Raw genomic sequence first — 19,127 nt, forward strand, 5'->3', positions numbered from 1 at the left:
AGCCCCTTAGGGGAACTGAGAGAGAGAGAGAGAGAGCGCACAAGAGAGAATACAAGAGGCTGGTTGCAGGTAGCACAACTAAATCAGGAATGCAAAGGGTAGAGGCATGGCTGTACGGCAGGAAATGTAACAGCTAATACAGTCAATCAATCAATCAATATTCGTAAGTGGGCAAAGACAATGTGAAAGGAGAGCTTGCAGTACAGCATTTCTGTTCGTTTAAATGCAATAATGTTCCTCATATTACAGAACTGAAGGAAATCAAAGGACAAAGGTCAGAGGCTTTCCCTCCCATTCTGCAAAGTAACACACACCAAACCCTTTTCAAGGATGTGGAGCAGAAATGACACCTCACTACCCCTGAATGCAGTTTCAGAGAAGCTATCTCTCCTCTGAACTGGCCTGAACGTGACTTTGCTAGAGTTTGACTTCTAATTCATGGATGGAATAACATACGATAAATGTGAAATAATTTTTTTAACTAGGGTTGATATGAGATTTAAAATTGCTGTATATATCTAGTTTATTACTTCTGACTTCTGTATGGCTGTCCACAGCCTTCTGCTGGTTTTTCTGAAGCTGGGCCAGGGGGCAGATGTCACCTATTATATACCTCATTGTAAATTAAATGTTCCTGGTTAAATCACAGATCTTGCTAGAAGCACGCCCTGGGCTTTGTCAAAAATACAAGGAGCTGCTATAATGTATTTCTGAGTGATCAAGTTATAACTCCCCTAAATTAAATTTACAGAGCTCATTCACTTTTATTCCAAGCAGTGACCATGGCACGCGCGTTAAATCATTACAAGTGCAGCAGATATATTGATTACTGCCAGGCCTGTCATTACCAATCTCAGTTTAAGCACGCTGGAGCGAACTGTAAAGTTTAATTAGTATCCCCGTCTGGTGTTGTAAAACACAAGTCCGGACATATGGGAAAGAAAGATGAGTTAATGTGAATCATCTTGAAAACATGAAACCAGCAGACAGAGCAAAGCAGATAGCTGAACTTGTTCTGAATCAAAGTTACTTGCCTTGACATCTGTGCTGCATTATGTAATTGGGTTGGGAGAAAATATTCACTTAATCTTCTCAAGAAGACAACTATTATTCTGGGACGATTGAGGAGGAGGAGCAAATAGCAGCCATTGGGTCATGCGACAAAGTGACTCGGAAACACGTGGATTGCTGCATTGGCCATCTCTAGACACAGTCACGAACAGAAGCTCCGAGGGACAGGGCCCTGGAGAAACCAACCAGCTGTCCTCCATGCCACCAACTCTAAAAAGGGGTGAGGTTGACACCTCAGGTGGATCACAGGCATTCTTTGGGACCCTATGCTCTTAAGTCTATCACCAAAACACCAGGGGTTCCGTCTAGGTCCTGCTGTTCCCTGCACAGAAAGCCAATCACTGAGATGACCATTCTTGCCAAGGAAGGCGATAATCAGGTGCTACAGCTGAGGAAATGAGAGATCAATCTCTCTGACCACTAAAATTAGGAGTTTATATAGCAGGGAAGAAATGTAACAACGTACATAATTTCCTGGCCTCCTCCAGCCCAGCATCCTTCCCTCCACCTGGCCTCAGCAGCTCCTTCCATAGGTTTCTTCCGTAGCAGGGAAGAAATGTAACAATGTATGAGAAAACAGGAACTCAGTAAAGAAGCAATCATGATGAATGAGAGGCCTGGAGTCTCACTGGATGCAAAGATCTGGTGAGTTTCAGTTTTCTGATACTTTTTCAGAGGCCTGGGGGTCCTTTCCTGAGGAAAGACCTCAGATAAATATTAAGTTTCAAGCTTTAAGACCAAGAGGGTCAATTTCTATGTTAAATACGTAAATAAATGTGTAGAACTACTGGGTCAGTTTCAAGTCCTTCATAAATTAATCCAAACTTTAAAAAATGTAATCATATTTCCTATTCTTACCACCTTTAGGATTCACAAGAATTATGTCCTCTTCTTGGGGAACGGAATTCGCTTAGCTTTCACAGTGACCAGCCAGCACAAGGGGAGGGGAACTGGATGGCACCGAAGACTGTCCCACCAAAGTTCCATGCAGAATGCTCAGCCTGACATCTCCAGCCCCAGGTACCCTCTCTGCCTCCCTCCCTCCTCTGCAGGAGCCGTAACTTCAAGGTGAAGGGGATGTCCTCACCACGTCCTGATCCCCACTGTGGATCCGCTCAGTCAACTCCTCTCACCTGATCCATTCTCCCCGGATGCCCGCTGCTTCTCAGCCTTTCAGCAGAGCCCTGGAAGCAACCCTCTAATCACTGAGCCCTCTGTCAGCGTTCTCTGAGCCTGCCTGGCCCTTTGCTTGTTGGCTTTTCCTCATCGTGACCACCTGTGCAGGATCTTCACTTCCCCAGCACCTGCAGCCCCGGACCAGGAAGGCCCAGCCCTTCTGGGCTCTGCCTTTCGCCTTTTCCAAACTTCCCATCTCCCACAGCCCTGCTTGCTCCTCCGTTGGAGCCCCAGCTACCAGTCTTCCTTGATGCTAACCAGGCCTGGGTAGAACTTGCAGAGCCCAGTCCAAAATAAACAAGTGACTGACAAGAACGGGGAAGTCGATCTCCCCTTCCCAGGGCCTGCCACCCAAACCCACACGGACAGAGAACCAAAGGGGCTGCAACCTCTGCACCCATGCACTTGGCACTAGATGAGGGGATGAGCAAGAACCCTCACCAGGTTCCTGCAAGCACACCAGGAAGAGCCAGCATGGGGAGGGGGTGGCCATCACCTACCCTCACCCGGAGATGCCACACCCAGCACACCTGGCTCCACTGTTTCCACTCCTGCACTCAGTCCCCCATGGGGCAGAGAGCGAAGGCAAAACACAGAAACACAGACATCACGCCTCTACCACATATCCTGTTGCAGACTCAGGCTGAGGACAGCCAGGATCCCAGGACAGGTGGCCAGAGGGAGCTGGGTCAGACTCAGGCACAGGAGGCAGCTAGGAACAGTCCTTGAGAGGCCCTGGGAGGCAGACAGTGCAGGAACAGAGACTCCAAGCCCCAGGCATGCTGCACTGCCCATTGGACCTTCCTTGCAAAACACATGCTCTAAGATAAAATTAGGATTTCAGGGGGCAAGCATGAAAACTCTGGGCTCAGTGGCCCACACAGACCAACCTGAAGATGATGCCAACTCACCCACCTCATAATTTCCTGGCCAGTTCAGCATCCTTCCCTCCACCTGGCCTCTGCAGCTTCTTCTGTAGGTTTTGCTCTGGACCCTGTCAACCTGAGGGGAGAGCCACAGCTCAAGGCAGAATCCTGAGTTTAGAGGCTCCACCCAGCCAGGCGAGGTGGAGGTATAGAGTTCCACTCACTGTGGTGGCTGAGGCCTGAGGCAGGAGTGAAACGGGAGAGTTCCCTGAACCTCTCGCGGGACTTGCAACAAGGGTGTGGCCTGTTTGCTTGGCCGCCATGTACTCAAACCCCTTACAAGAGGGGGAAACGTGCAGACAGACAGGTGCAGGAGCTGGGATGAGTGCTTTTGGGCTCCAGCCGCATAGTAGTGAAACAGGAAAAGTTCCCTTGTCCCCCTCACAGGGCGTGTGACGGGGGAGTGGCTTGCTTCTTCAATGCCCCACTGCTCAAACCTCTAGGGGAGCATACAGACGGGCAGGTTGGGGGGCTGCAACCTCACGGCAGTGTGTAGGGGTGAATGTTTATAGCTCCTAAAGCCCCAGTGGGCATGTGTTACAGGGCGCTTTTTTAATTTAGCTATCTGCAGGTGGCTTGTGTTAGCTCAATTAGACTCCCTTCCTTATTACAAGGACAGAGGGATTTCTGTATCCCGGGGTTTCTTACCTTGGTGTACTGGAAGAATTGGATCGCATGTGGGCTTGGAGAATGAGTTCAAGGTTTCATTGAGTACAAGTAGCTCTCAGCAGATGGGGGAGCCAGAAGGGAGATGGCTTTTTCCTGGAGTCGGGCAGCTCAGGGACCTGGGCTCTCCTCTGACTGCCCCAGCCAAACTCTGTGTCATTCTGCTGGTCAATGGCCTGCGGCGTGCTGGCATCTGTTGGTGTGCTCTTCCGCCAGAGTGCTCCCCTCGATGTCCTCTCAACGTCCGGCCACTTGTGTCTTTTTCCACCAACATGTTCCTCACAATGTCCAGCCACTTGTGTATCTGACTGCTAGGGTTTCAGGGGTTTTTATAGGCACAGGATGGGGGTGTGGCAGGCCAGGGTGGTCTTGGAAAATGCAACATTTGGGCACAAAGACAGATGTGCCTGTCCTCACCTAGGTCTGTGGGGGTAGAGCCCTAGCCAGGCACCATGCCCTCCTCTACCCAGCACTTCCATTCCCCACTTCCACTTCCCTTCCCAGCACTTCAGTATCAGTAGCCTCTAGGGGAGTGTTAGAATGAATACCCTTTTAGCAGTTGCCATCCCCAGACAGCTAAGGGTTAACCAGTTTAGTGGAGAGTCAGACAGCCTTTTACACCCTGTCCTCTTAGTACCTGGGTCCTTGTCTGGCATCCAGGAAGAATCGGGTCATGTGAACTTGAAGGATGGTGAATGCAGGGATTTTATTGACTGATGGAGGTGGCTCTCAGTGGGACGGATGGGGAGCTGGAAAGGGGATGGAGTGAGAAGATGATCTTCCCCTGGAGTTTGGCCATCCCCAACTGAACTCCTCTTGACGTTCAGATGCTCCTTCTCTTCTCTTTCTTTGCCTTACTGCTCTGCCACCCAGCAGCTATTCTGCTCATGGAGCCTGGGGTTTAGTGTTTATATGGGTACAGGATTGGGTGGGTACAGCAGGCCAAAAGTCAACATTTGGGTGTGAAAACAGGAATGCCTGTTCCCATTTAGGGTCACAGGTTTCCAGGCTTGAGGGTGGGGCTTTTGCCAGGGAACTGCCCTCTTCTACCCAGTATTTCCCTGCCTCCTGTCCATCTCAGGAGAACCACTTGAGCTCAGGAGTTCTGGGCTATAGTGCTCTATGATGAGGTGTCTGTACTAAGTTTGGCATCAATGTGGTGACCTCCCCAGAGTGGGGACTGCCAGGTTGCCTAAGGAGGGGTGAACTGACCCAGGTTGGAAACAGAGCAGATGAAAAATTCCTGGGCTAATCAGTAGTGGAATTTCACCTGTTAACAGCCACGGCCCTCCAGCCTGGACAATACAGCAAGATACCATCTCTAAAAGAAATATAAAATTTGTTTTTAAAAAGAAGCAGCACCTGTTAGAGAGAGGAACTTCTGGTTTAATAAATCATGACTAAAGTGACTACATCTTTTTTTCTCTCTTTTTTTTTTTTTTTTTGAGACAGAGTCTTACTCTGTCACCCAGGCTGAAGTGCAGTGGTGCAATCTTGACTCACTGCAACTTCCACCTCCCAGGTTCAAGCGATTCTCATGCCTCAGTCTTCCACTAGCTGGGATCACAGGCATGTGCCACCGTGCCTGGCTAGTTTTTGTATTTTTAGGAGAAACGGGGTTTCTCCATGTTGGCCAGGCTGGTCTTAAACTCCTGGCTTCAAGTGATCTGCCCACCCCGGCCTCCCAAGTGACTACATCTTAAAGTGCATAGCTGGGCACTCACAAGGCACCTATAAGGTTAATGCTTATGGTCTGAAAATAGCTACATCCCAAGCTGACCACCAATTATAATTACAGAATATTTATGGCCATACAGAACACCTCCTACCAAGCCTGCAGGATGTCCAGATGCCCTAAGAGTGAAGCCCACTTTACTTAAAGATAACCTTAATGAGCAGGCTTAAAGGATTAATGGTCATTAATAGCACCAATAACCCCTACCTTTAGTGAGAATATCTGCACATTCCAAGTTTAATTATAGATCCTTACAGTTTCTTTTTTTTAAGAGATGAGGTCTCGCTCTGTTGCCCAGGCTGGAGTGCTGTGGCGAGATCTCAGCTCACTGCAGCCTCCGTCTCCCAGGTTCAAGCAGTTCTCCCACCTCAGCCTCCCGAGTAGCTGGGATTACAGGGGCCTGCCACCACGCCCAGCTAATTTTTGCATTTTTAGTAGGGACAGGGTTTCACCATGTTGGCCAGGCTGGTCTCTAACTCCTGACCTCAGGTGATCCACCCGGCTCGGCCCTCAAAGTGTTGGGATTACAGGCGTGAGCCACCGTGCCCGGCTACAGTTTTTTATTAGTAGAAGCACTAATGAAGGATCGTGCATTCCTCCTCCTGCTTTCTGAGGGCACCCCACTCTGTAGTTTCTAATAAACTTGGAGTAGTTTCTAATAAACTTGCCTCTTTCACTGTGCTCTGTGACTCACCTCTAATTCTTTCCTGTGAGAGATTCAAGAACCCTCTCTTGGGGTCTGGATGGGGACCCTCTTTTCTGGCAATGTGCCCTCATGGGAGAGAAGGACCCAAGGATGCTTCCCCATGAGCCCCTCCTACATATTCTTTCTCTTCCCCCTACTGCCCCAAACCTCCTCTTCAACATCACCCAGAGGTCCTGGCCCCTGTGGAGTCCCCCAGTCTAGCAGGAATCCCCCCATCTGTCCTGGAGCTGAGGATAAGCACTTCAGGAACAAGTTCATTGGCTTGGGGAACTCTCTCCCTCTCTTGTCCTTCAGCCACAGGCTCTGCCGGGCCCCAGTCCTGGGCCGACAAGGAGCCTCAGCATTCAATGCTGGCTCCAGACCCCACCTGGCTCAAGACCCCCTCCTTCGGATACTCCGTGGGAAGGCTCCTTGCGAGGGGTGCCAGCACTCTGATCTCTGATCAACAAAACAAACAAACCCTGACTGGTTAAAATGAATGTAAACCAAGAACTAGCAAGAAACAGGTTTTCATATAAACACTTTAGATATTTTAACAAAAATGAAATCAACATCTTGGAGAAACTAAAATACAACAAATCAGCTTCTGGTCTCCTGGTTTCTCCCAAGTTTTCCAACATGGCAGTGACTGCCATTTATTTTGTCACCAAAGAATCACAGAAAAGGAAGAAACTAGACTTTTTAAGTCCTACGTGTTTTCAGTGTAAACTGTTTTTCATCACTAAATGCATGTACCTCCTCCCGCAAGACTCCCTGGCTCTCCCTAACTCCAGTGAAACTGTGGGGAGAACCCTGGGCTTTGTACCCAGGACTGGGAGGGCAGAGAAGAATCCTACTCTCCTTGGGGCTGCTGTGAAGCGGTTGCATCTGAAAAAATATCTTCCTCAAGCTAAAAGGCTTCTCCACAGCAAAGGAAACAACCAACAAAGTGAAAACCCACACGATGGGAGAAAATATTTGCAAACTGTCCATCTGACAAGGGATTAATAACCAGAATATATAAGGAGCTTAAACAACTCAATAGCAAAAAATAAAAATAATCTGATTTTAAAAGTGGGCAAAAGATTTGAACAGACATTTCTCAAAAACAGACATACACATGGCTAACAGGTATAAGAAAAAATGCTCAATATCACTAATCATCAGAGAAATGCAAATCAAAACCACAATGAGATATCATTGTACCCCAGTTAAAATGGCTTGTATCAAAAAGGCAGGCAATGGGTACAAAAAATAGAATTAATGAATAAGGCTTAGAATTAATGACAGCACAACAGGGAGACTACGTCAATAATAATTTAATTGTACATTTCAAAATAACTGAAAGAGTATAATTGAATTGTTGGTAACACAAAGGATAAATGCTTGAGGGGATGGATACCCCATTTTCCATGATATGATTATTACAGATTGCATGTCTATATCAAAACAGCTAATGTATCCCATATATACCTACTATGTACCCACAAGAATTAAAAATAAAAATAAGTAAATAAAGGCAGGCGATAACAGATCTGGCGAGGATGTGCAGAAAGGGGAATCCTCATACGCTGTTGGTGGGAATGTAAATTAGAACAGTATGGAGGTTCTGCAAAAAAACTAAAAATAGAACTACCATTTGGTCTAGCAATTTCACTGCTGGGTATATACTCAAAAGAAAGGAAATCAGTATATTAAAGAGATATCTCCCTCCCATGTTTACTGCAGCACTATTCAAAATATAGAATCAACGTAAGTACCCATCAACAGATGAATAAAGGAAATGTGTTATATTTACACAATGGAATATTATTCAGCTATAAAAAGAGTGAAATCCTGTCACTTGCAGCAGCATGGATGGAACCAGTGGCCATTATGTTAAGTGAAATAAGCCAAGCACAGAAAGACAAATATCGCATGTTCTCATTCATATGTGGAAACTAAAAACGTGGATCTCGTGATGATACCGAGTAGACTGCTATTAGCCAGAGTCCAGAAATGGGATGGGGGATGAAAATAAGGAAATGAGATAGGAGATACATATGTATTTATTACCACTGAACTGTACACTTAAAAATGATAAAGATGGTAAGTTTTAAAAAATTAAAATGTAGAGGCATGGTGGCTCACGCCTGCAATCCCAGCACTTTGGGAAGCCGAGGCAGGCGGATCATGAGGTCAGGAGATTGAGACCCTCCTGGCCAACATGGTGAAACCCCATCTCTTCTGAAAATACAAAAATTAGCTGGGCGTGGTGGCGCATGCCTGTAATCTCAGCTACTCAGCAGGCCGAGGCAGGAGAATCTCTTGAACCCAGAGGCGGAGGTTGTAGTGAGCCGAGATCACGCCACTGCACTCCAGCCTGGGCAACAGAGTGAGGCTCCATTTCAAAAATAAAATAAAATAAAATTTTGAAAAAAAAGTGAGAGTCATGCTAGGATGAAACAGACCCTCAGGAAGAATACTGGAGTCCAAAAAACAAATTCACTGTGCAGCTAAGAAAAAAAATGTTGATTTCTGTAGCTCCACTTTACAAAACACTAGCAGCAGCAGCAGTAGCAGTAGGAGGAGAGTAGTGGCTATAGTAGTAGTAGTAGTAGTAGTAGTAGTAGTGTAGCCGCAGCGCCAGCAGCAGTAGTAACTAGGTTTTGTGAGTGTTTTGCATCTGCCGGATTCCATCTGTGTTATATGCTTTACAATTTAACATGGATAAACCACAGCCAATAGAAAATTTCACTTCACAATTTTTCCTTCCTTTTTAGCTGGTGAGAAATCTGCCTATGTTTTCTTCCTGGCATGAGGGGCTAAAATCATTTCCAATCCAGCAAGCAGAACAGCCCCTGCCAAAGAGAGAGAGAAAAATTCTTCAACATCATATATCTGCAGGCGGAAGGAGGGGACAGAACCATTACTGTGTTAAAGGATTGAGAAGTCACTCAGTGAAGACACACGTTTGCATATCTGAACGCAGTGTTTCCCAAATTTATTTGACCATGGAGCGAGGTTTTTTTTTTTTTTTCTTTAAGGCAGAGTTTTACTCTTGTTGCCCAGGCTGGACACGATCTCGGCTCACTGCAACCTCTGCCTCCCTGGTTCAAGTGATTCTCCTGCCTCAGCCTCCCGAGTAGCTGGGATTATAGGCACCCATGACCATGCCTGGCTAAATTTTTTTGTATTTTTAGTAGAGATGGGGTTTCACCATGTTGGCCAGGCTGGTCTTGAACTCCTGACCTCAAGTGATCCGCCCGCCTCGGCCTCCCAAAGTGCTAGGATTAAAGGCGTGAGCCACCGTGCCTGGCCGGAGCAAGTATTTTGGGGCATCAGAGATGCCCAGACTCCTCAGTTTATACTTGGGAAAATGTTGATTTGGCCAAAAGGCAAGTTTTTGAGTCAGGCTGAGTTTTAACTCTGCCCTTTGGCAGCTGTTCATTGTCGGGCAAGGTACAAGGCTGTTTCCTTATCGGTGAGACCTAGAATAATATTGCTAACATTTAGTGTGCGGTAAGGAGCAGCTGATATTCAAGACATCTAAAATTCCTGGCACACAATACATTTCCAGTAAATGACAGCTTTTTTTTATTATTTCTCAGAAGAAACAGCACCAGCATAGCTCTGGACAACTCCAAGTCCCTCCCCTTAGTGCACCTGAAACCTCTCCCTCAACACTCTAACTGCCCTTAGTCAATATATTATTAATGACTCCAATTCTGTCCCTTCCGGGGATAAGGATGTGGTGAAAGAATTGGCCGAGGTGATTATTAAAAAACCATCCGACTCTACGGTTCTTTGGACAACAGTTTAGGCAAGGCAGAGCCAGCCCGAAGGCCCAGATGCTGGGTGGTCCTAGCAATGCCCTTGGGACCCAGCCAGAAGCACAGAGGGGCCGGAGAAATAGGACTGAGGCTTATGGAAACGATACTATGGAGAACTGCATTGTAGACTGTAGAGGAAATCCCTCCACTCCAGGTTATTTGAGTCCAAATCCCTGGAAGGTATTGTACAACTCTAGATAACAGCAAGCACAGCAAACTGTGGTCTATAGATAATTTCGTCCTGCTCCTGGAGGTTCAACTGACTTCCCTTTACCCACTTTGCTTCCCTTTACACACTAACTTTAATATTCCTAGTCTATGAGTGTATCTGCCTTCCCACTCTTCCCTTGAACTGGTGTATTAGTCCATTTCCACACTGCTGATAAAGACATACCCAAGACTGGGTAATTTATAAAGAAAAAGAGGTTTCATGGACTCACAGTTCCACGTGGCTGGGGAGGCCTCACAATTATGGTGGAAGGCAAAAGGCAACTCTTACATGGGGGCAGACAAGAGAAAATGAGAGCCAAACAAGAGGGGAAACCTTTGTAAGACCATCAGATTGTGTCCAAAATTGGTGGGTTCTTGGTCTCACTGACTTCAAGAACGAAGCCACAGACCCTCCCGGTGAGTGTTACGGTTCTTAAAGATGGTGTGTCCGGAGTTTGTTCCTTCTGATGTTCGTATGTGTTTGGAGTTTCTTCCTTCTGGTGAGTTCACGGTCTCACTGGCTTCAGGAGTGAAGCTGCAGACCTTCGCAGTGAGTGTCACAGCTCTTAAGGTGGCACGTCTGGAGTTGTTTGTTCCTCCCGTCCAGAACTGTTCGTTCTTCCCATCCGGAGTTATTCACTCCTCCTGTTGGGAGTTGTTCGTTCCTCCCAGTGGGATCGTGGTCTCGCTGGCCTCAGGAGTGAAGCTGCAGACCTTCATGATGTTACAGCTCTTAAGGCGGTGCGAACCCAAAGAGTAAGCAGCAGCAAGGTTTACTGCAAAGAGCGGAAGAACAAAGCCTCCACGGGGTGGAATGGGACCAAAGCAGATTGCGGCTGCTGGCTCAGGCAACCTGCTTTTATTCCCTTATCTGGCCCCACCCACATCCTGCTGATTGGTCCATGTTACAGAGAGTTGATTGGTCCGTTTTGACAGGTGCTGATTGGTGCTACAAACCTTTAGCTAGAAACAAGTTGTCCAAGTCCCCAAATAGATTAGCTAGACACAGAGCACTGATTGGTTTACAAACCTTGAGCTAGACACAGAGCACTGATTGGTTTACAAACCTTGAGCTAGACACAGAGCACTGATTGGTGCATTTACAATCCTTTAGCTAGACACAAAAGTTCTCCAAGTCCCCAAATAGATTAGCTAGACACAGAGCACTGATTGGTTTACAAACCTTGAGCTAGACACAGAGCACTGATTGGTGCATTTACAATCCTTTAGCTAGACACAAAAGTTCTCCAAGTCCCCACTAGATGAGCTAGACACAGAGCACTGATTGGTGCATTTACAAACCTTGAGCTAGACACAGGGTGCTGACTGGTGCATTTACAAACCTTGAGCTAAACACAGAGTGCCGATTGGTGCGTTTACAAACCTTGAGCTAGACACAGAGCGCTGATTGGTGCATTTACAATCCTTTAGCTAGACATAAAAGTTCTCCAAGTCCCCACCCAACTCTGGAGCCCAGCTGGCTTCCGCCTAGTGGATGCCACACCTGGACTGCAGGTGGAGCTGCCTGCCAGTCCCCATGCTGCTCACCCGCACTCTTCAGCTCTTGGGCAGTCGATTGGACCGGGCGCCTAGAGCAGGGGGCAGCACCTGGGGGAGGCTCGGGCCATGTGGCAGCCCACAGGGTGGGGTGGGGTGGGGGTCTCAGGCATGGCATGCTGCAGGTCCTGAGCCCTGCCCCAAGGGGAGGTGGCTGAGGCCTGGCAAGAATTCGAGCGCAGCGCCAGCCGGCAGTGCTGGGGGACCCAGCTCACCCTCTGCAGCTGCTGACCTGGGTGCTAAGCCCCTCACTACTGGGGCAGTGGTGCCCGCTGGCCGCTCCGAGTGTGGGGCCTGCCGAGCCCACGACCACCCGGAACTCACGCTGGCCCACCAGCGCTACACACAGCCCCAGTTCCCGCCCGCACCTCTCCCTCCGCACCTCCCTGCAAGCAGAGGGAGCTGGCTCCAGCCTTGGCCAACCCAGAGAGGGGCTCCCACAGTGCAGCAGCAGGCTGAAGGGCTCCTCAAGCGTGGCCAGAGCAGACGCCCAGGCTGAGAAGGTGCCGAGAGCGAGTGAGGGCCGCCAGCACGTTGTCACCTCTGAAGATCTCGGCCAGGCCTGCTCTGTGACTTCTGCCACGCTCCCACGGGTGGTGGCGAGGAGCCTGAGCCGGTGATGGTGCTACAGGAGGCGCTGGAGCCGGCCATGTGCCTGGATCGCTACCCGCATGCGCAGCTTGAGGCCTCGGAGCTGCTGCTGGAAGATGGCGGCTCAGCCCTGGCCACTGAGCTCAACACCGCCAAGCTTGCCCTGGCCTATGCAGGCATGGAGATGAATGACTTGGTGGTGAGCTGCGGCCTGGGCCTCGCGCCAGGGTCCGTGCCCACCTGGCTGCTGGACCCCATGCGGCCCGAGGAGGAGCACACCGCCCCCGGTGTCACCTTGGCACTCCTGCCCATGCTGAATCAGGTGGCCCGGCTGCTGGCTGCAGGGAGGGCGGCCTGACCATGAGCTGGGTGGAGGCTGTAGGCCTGGGCCTCGAGGGCTGCGAGCCCTCGACCCCATGCTGCAGCAGTGCCTGGTGTGGGCTGCGTGCCACAGGGGCACCGCTGTCCCACCCTGAACCAGAAGCCTGAGCAACAACAGACGCCACGCTGAGGACCGTGCTGCCACCGTCCTTTTGGGGACTCATGACATTGGCCTCCAGCCTGCATTGAGATAAACAGCCGGAGCCCCGGAGAGCACCTGGGGAGGCTCGAGCAGAGTCTGCTGTGGTGTTAGAAGGGTTTTTTTTTTTTTTTTTTTGAGACAGAGTCTCGCTCTGTCGCCCAGGCTGGAGTGCAGTGGCGCAATCTCGGCCAACAGGGTTTGATCTATTGAAAAGGGCTCCCTGGGCTCTGCTCTCTCTTAAGGTTTAATAAGTATCAGAAACACATCAAAAGAGACCTGTTCTCTCCTTACTGCATATGCATTTTCTTTCTCTCCATCCTGTGGATGCCAATAAACATTTAAGGATTTTGAGCACTAAAAAGATATGAATCTTGACTTACCAATCTCCCTGATACAAGTATTATCCTATTGATGTTCTATAAAAAGCAATTATTGTAACCATCCAACAGGTTCTTCTTGCTCACTGCCTAGACACAGAAAATTTATCAAGACAGGGGATTGCAATAGAGAAAGAGTTTAATTCACGCAGAAACAGCTGTACAGGAGACTGGAGTTTTACTATCACTCAAATCAGTTTCCCTGAAAACGAAGTGATCAGAGTTTTTAAGGACAATTTAGTAGGTAGGGGCCAGTGATTCAGGAGTGCTGATTGATAGGGTTGGAGGTGAAATAATAGGGAGTCAAAGTTGTTCTCTCGCACTGAGTCAGTTCCTGGGTGGGGACCACAAGACCAGATGCGCCAGTTTATTAATCTGGGTGGTGGCAGCTGATCCATCAAGGATCTGCAGGGTCTGCAAAATATCTCAAACACTGATCTTAGGTTTCATAATAGTGATGTTATCCCCAAGAGCAATTCAGGGAGGGTCAGAATCTTGTAGCCCCCAGCTCTGTGACTCCTAAATCATAATTTCTAACCTTGTGGCTAACTTATTAGTCCTACAAAAGCAGTCTAGTACTTAGGCAGAAAGGGGATCTGTTTTGGGAAAGGGCTGTTAGTGTCTTTGTTTCAAAGTTAAACTATAAACTAAGTTCTTTGCAAAGTTTGGCCTATGCCCAGGAATGAGCAAGGGCAGCTTGGAGGTTAAAAGCAAGATGGAGTTGGTTGGGTCAGATCTCTTTCACTGTGATAATTTTCTCAGTTATAATTTTGCAACAGCGGTTTCATTATTATTTCTACAAACCAAGAAAAAATTTATTTTAAAAGTCAATGTCATTCCACTCCAACTACACTAACTGAGCCGTAACAGAGCTCTCTAAATTAGTCATCTGTGTACACGTGGACTTTGGTTTTTAACGCATATTGGAAATGTCATTTCGTTTATTCACCTTATGAACTGACCCCATAAAATTCTTCATATCAAACAGTTCTCAACCACGTGGGCTAACAAAGCAGAAAGTAAAATAATAGTCACGTTCAATCATTTATTTGGCCCATGTGATTAAAATAAACATTGTAAGCCCTGGATTTATATAGCCTTTAAACTTTCAGACAGAACTTTCACATACATTTTCCTGTAAGCTTATTGGACAGGTATTGCTATTCTGGTTGGAAAGGTTCAGAAACAAGGCACAAATAAGTAAATATTTTAGATCAAACAGTATCAGAAGGATTTGTGTTTAATTTTCAAAAACAAGTACAGTTGATTCTCACAATTCATGGTAGTTATGTTCTATAAAGTCACCACAAACACTGAATTAGCAAATACTTCTCTTAGGGGAAACACAGAGTTACAGGTTCCTGCAAGACCCGGTCACGTTTTTATCAACTGATCACTATATAACCTTGTTTTTTTGTGTGTTTCTGTATGAAGACACCTTATTTCTTATTTAATATACATTGTTGATTTATCAACATTGAACTCATGGTTAGCAGCACTGTAGCTCAGGCATAAACAAAGCTTATCTAACACCCATATTTTCCCTGGAAGTTACGTCACACAGCCTTTTTGTGCCTAGGAACACTGAGCAGCACCCAGCACTCTGCTTGGAGCCATTTTAAACAGTAAAATCACCAACAAAAAGCACAACAATGCAACAACAACAAAAAAAAAGTGACACAAAAAGGACTTTGTTTATGTTATGAGAGCTGGCTATGTTCTGAATGTTTGTGTCCCTCCAAAATTCATACATTGAAAACCTAACCCCGAAGGAGATGGCATTAGGAAGGGGGGCCTTTGGGAAGTGTATTCGTCCGTTCTTGCATTGCTATAAAGAAATACCTGAGACTGGGTAATTTATAAAGAAAAGAGGTTTAATTCACTCACAATTCTGCAGGTTCTAAAGAAAACATAGCAACTTCTGCTTCTAGGGAGGCCTCAGGAAACTTACAATCATGGTGGAAGGCAAAAGGGAAGCAGGCACGTCTTATATGGTGGCAGCAGGAGCAAGAGGCTGAGGGGATGCTACCCACTTTTAAACAACCATATTTCATGAGAACTCGCTCACTATCACGAGAACAGCACCAACAGGGATGGTATAAAACCGTCATGAGAATTCTGCCCCCATGATCCAGTCACCTTCCAACAGGCCCCACCTCCAACATTGGGAATTACAATTCAACATGAGATGTGGGCAAGGACACAGATCCAAACCATATCAGAAGATGATTAGATCATGAGATCACAGCCCTCCTGAATGGGATTAGTGCCTTTATAGAAGAGACTCCAGAGAGTTCTCTTGTCTCTTCCACCATGTGAAGACACGGTGAGAACACGGCCAGCCCTTGAACCAAGAAGCAGGCTCTCCCCAGACACTGTATATGTTACTGGCTTGATCTTGGACTTCCCTGCCTCCAAAACTGTGAGAAATAAAACATAAAGCAACTGTCAGATTCTAATAAACCATTCTGAGGATTACAACAATGAAAAGGCTGCAGAGGCCCAGACCCCTTCACCTTCATGGGAAGGGCATAGGTTCTCTCTGGCTGCATTTCTGAGAGCACGTACTTTGTACCCACACCCACAAGATGTTCTCAAAGGAATAAACTGGTTCTAGGGCAGCTTAGCTTGAGAAAGACTAAATATTATAACATGATCTTGTTGGGGTACAGAATATGATACCCCACAATATGGCACTTTGGCATTCTGAGTACTTTGAAAATTGAAAGGCCTCAGAAATTAGCCTCAGAACCAAGGCCTTTCTCTGATCTCCCCCCACTGCCCCTAACCCTGGTCTCTCTCTCTCTCTGATCCTCTGTCTCTCCCAAAGTACAGAATGAAGCTGTTTTCTGAAGTTCCCTGCTCCACCTAGAAACTGAACCCCAAAGAGGAACAAAATTGCTTTTGATCCCTTCCCTGAAATTTCATTAACCAGAGAAAATTAAAACTCCTATCACAGAGGAAGACTGAAAATTAAATAACACTCCTACAGCCCAGACAAACTTCGTCCTGGACCACTGTGTGTCCTCCGGTCCCATTCAATTCCCAAAGAGAATTATTTACTTACCATTGTCTGAGCATTAGGTCCATTCTTTCCCCTAAAAATTATTTACCCCTGCAGCCCCCATTTCCTCTTGCTGTATGAAGTAACAAATGTAAGTATCTGAACCCCATTGGATTATTGGATTATCATTCTTCTGCAATTCCCTTGTGCTGTGCACGTTAAAATACATTTGTATGCCCTTTTCTCCTAATAATCTGCCTTTTGTTAGTTCATTTTCAGCAAACCTTCAGAGGTTGAAGGGGGGAAGCTTTCCCTCTCTCCCTTATAGTTTTTTTGTTGGTTTGTTTGTTTGTTTGTTTTGAGGCAGAGTCTCACTCTGTCAGCCAGGCTGAAGTGCAGTGGCATGATATCGGCTCACTGCCACCTCCTTCTCTCGGGTTCAAGTGGTACTCCTGCCTCAGCCTCTTGAGTAGCTGGGATTACAGGCGCACATCACCACACCCAGCTAATTTTTGTATTTTTAGTAGAGACAGAGTTTCACCATGCTGGCCAGCTGGTCTTGAACTCCTGACCTCAGGTGATCAACCCACCTCTGCCTCCCAAAATGTTGGGATTATAGGCGTGAGACACCGCGCCTGGCCCCCCCTTATAGTCTTAATGATCTGAATGCAAATTAGCATATTAAAGGTTCTAAGAAGCACATGAAAGGTCTTGCATAAAACAAGACTGCTTGCCTTTTCACATGTAATCCAATGTTTCCCAGAATTATTCACACAAGCTATATCGAATCCAAGGCAAAAGAAAGTTCTGTTATCTGTGATTCCCATATTCAACTCATGTTATTTGTTATAGTTTGCATAGCCTAAGAAGCTGCCTGTGATCATTTCTTCAATCAGTTGAATTATCAATTTATTTATTAAAATATAGCTTCAAGTTCTCACCTCGAAACCACTCACATTTGTAAAGCCAATTTACTGCCAAAACTGGCTCTGATCTCCTCCTTTCAGGGATAGGAAGATGTGAGGATTTTGATTAGGGACTCTAAGATAGTGACATTCCACAGATTCCCTTCTTTTCCATTCTGGTCTTAGGAAGTAGTCCTTTGGGCTGGGTGAGGTGGCTCAAGCCTATAATCCCAGCACTTTGGGAGGCTGAGGTGGGTGGATCACCTGAGGTCGGGAGTTCGAGACCAGCCTGACCAACATGGTGAAACCCCATCTCTACTAAAAATACAAAAAATTAGCCGGGCATAGTGGTGGGTGCCTGTAATCCCAGCTACTCAGGAGGCTGAGGCAGGAGGATCCTTGAACCTAGGAGGCGGAGGTTGCAGTGAGCCAAGATCACACCATTGCACTCCAGCCTGAGCAACAGAGTGAGACTCCATCTCAAAAAAAAAAGAAAGAAAGAAAAGAAAAAGAAAGTAGTCTTTGGCAATTCGTCTCTAAATCCAGGATCTTCGAGGCAGAAGAATAGCCTTGCAGGAGGAACAGAAAGCGGAAGATCCTTCAGCCCCGTGTGGAAACAAACAGACCCTCACGACCCACCTAGGTCTTATCCTTGGTGCTGTCTTGAGATTCCCTTCCCAGCAGGTCCATGCAAAGCTAAGTTACATCACTAAATAGACAGCTTATACTTTCTTCTCATTTCCAAATAACCCTGTATTCATAGGCTTAGCTTCAGAGAAGCCATCGTGCCACAGGTGTGAGATGCGGCCAGGGCTGAGGAGGGTAGGGTAGTTTAGGCGATTTCTGTTTCTCTTTGTGTTGCTTCATTAAACCTTCATTAAATTCTGCTCCAAAAAGGAGTCTACAACTGTTACTTGCAGAATATCTCCGTTTAAAATCATTTAGCCCCTGAAAACTCCAGTTGATTTTAGCTTGTACCATTCAGGCCAAAGATCATCTTCTAACTCAGAAGAATATACAAAAATGCCTTCCTCAGCCTCAAACTGGGAAAAGATCCTGTATCTGCTCTCAGAATGAGCACAAAGTAAACCTACAAAGGGCTTCCTGTATTTAACCCCTTCTGTTTCCTGCCTCGTGTGTTCTCAGCCCATCTTTTTTTTTTTTTTTTTTTTTTTTTTTTTTTTTTTTTTTTCCTGAGACGGAGTCTCGCTCTGTCACTAGGCTGGAGTGCAGTGGTGCGATCTCAGCTCACTGCAACCTCCGCCTCCTGGGTTCAAGCGATTCTCCTGCCTCAGCCTCCCGAGTAGCTGGGACTACAGGCGCCCGCCACCATGCCCGGCTAATTTTTTTGTATTTTTAGTAAAGATGGGGTTTCACCGTGTTAGCCAGGATGGTCTCGATCCCCTGACCTCGTGATCCACCCACCCCGGCCTCCCAAAGTGCTGGGATTACAGACGTGAGCCACCGCGCCCGGCCCTTAGCCCACCTTTTACCCAGCCATTGTGCAAGTGGACTCTGATAGAATCTACCCCAGATGTCCCTATTTCCCTTACTTGCTGCCCCAGGGCTTCTCTGCAGCTAATGAGTGGACCACCACCCAGAAACATTCAACTGCAGGCGTGCAAACCTAGAGCACAAGGGAGTTAACACGCTGGAGCAGCTTTAATCAATGAGGGCGAGTCAGTAAGAAAATATGACTATCTTCTGCTCCTCAAGAGAATCATTCCAAGATGCAGTCTACATAGCTCTTCAAAGGGTCCCTGTGGATGGCATGGCAGTGACCAACCAGCTCCACAATGCGATCTTGCATGAATCGGCTTTCTCTACCCTGTTTCCTTCTTCCTGCTCTCCCCAAATTAACACCAGCACACGACCCTTATCTCAGGCTC

The 19,127-nt window shown here is 47.1% G+C and overlaps 1 protein-coding gene across 1 annotated transcript; it reads left to right on the forward strand.

The window, feature by feature from the left end:
• The first annotated feature begins 1,672 nt into the window (after window positions 1–1,672).
• LOC100970806 (exosome complex component MTR3) lies at window positions 1,673–13,544 on the forward strand. Its single transcript, XM_055115269.1, is given in 6 exon segments — window positions 1,673–1,716; window positions 1,939–2,091; window positions 6,575–6,700; window positions 12,388–12,773; window positions 12,776–12,832; window positions 12,835–13,544. Coding segments are annotated over 6 exon segments (837 nt in total). The 3' UTR covers window positions 12,906–13,544.
• The last annotated feature ends 5,583 nt before the right edge of the window (window positions 13,545–19,127 follow it).

Source organism: Pan paniscus, chromosome 6, assembly GCF_029289425.2.
Source record: "Pan paniscus chromosome 6, NHGRI_mPanPan1-v2.0_pri, whole genome shotgun sequence".
In the NCBI taxonomy this organism is placed as follows: Eukaryota; Metazoa; Chordata; class Mammalia; order Primates; family Hominidae; genus Pan; species Pan paniscus.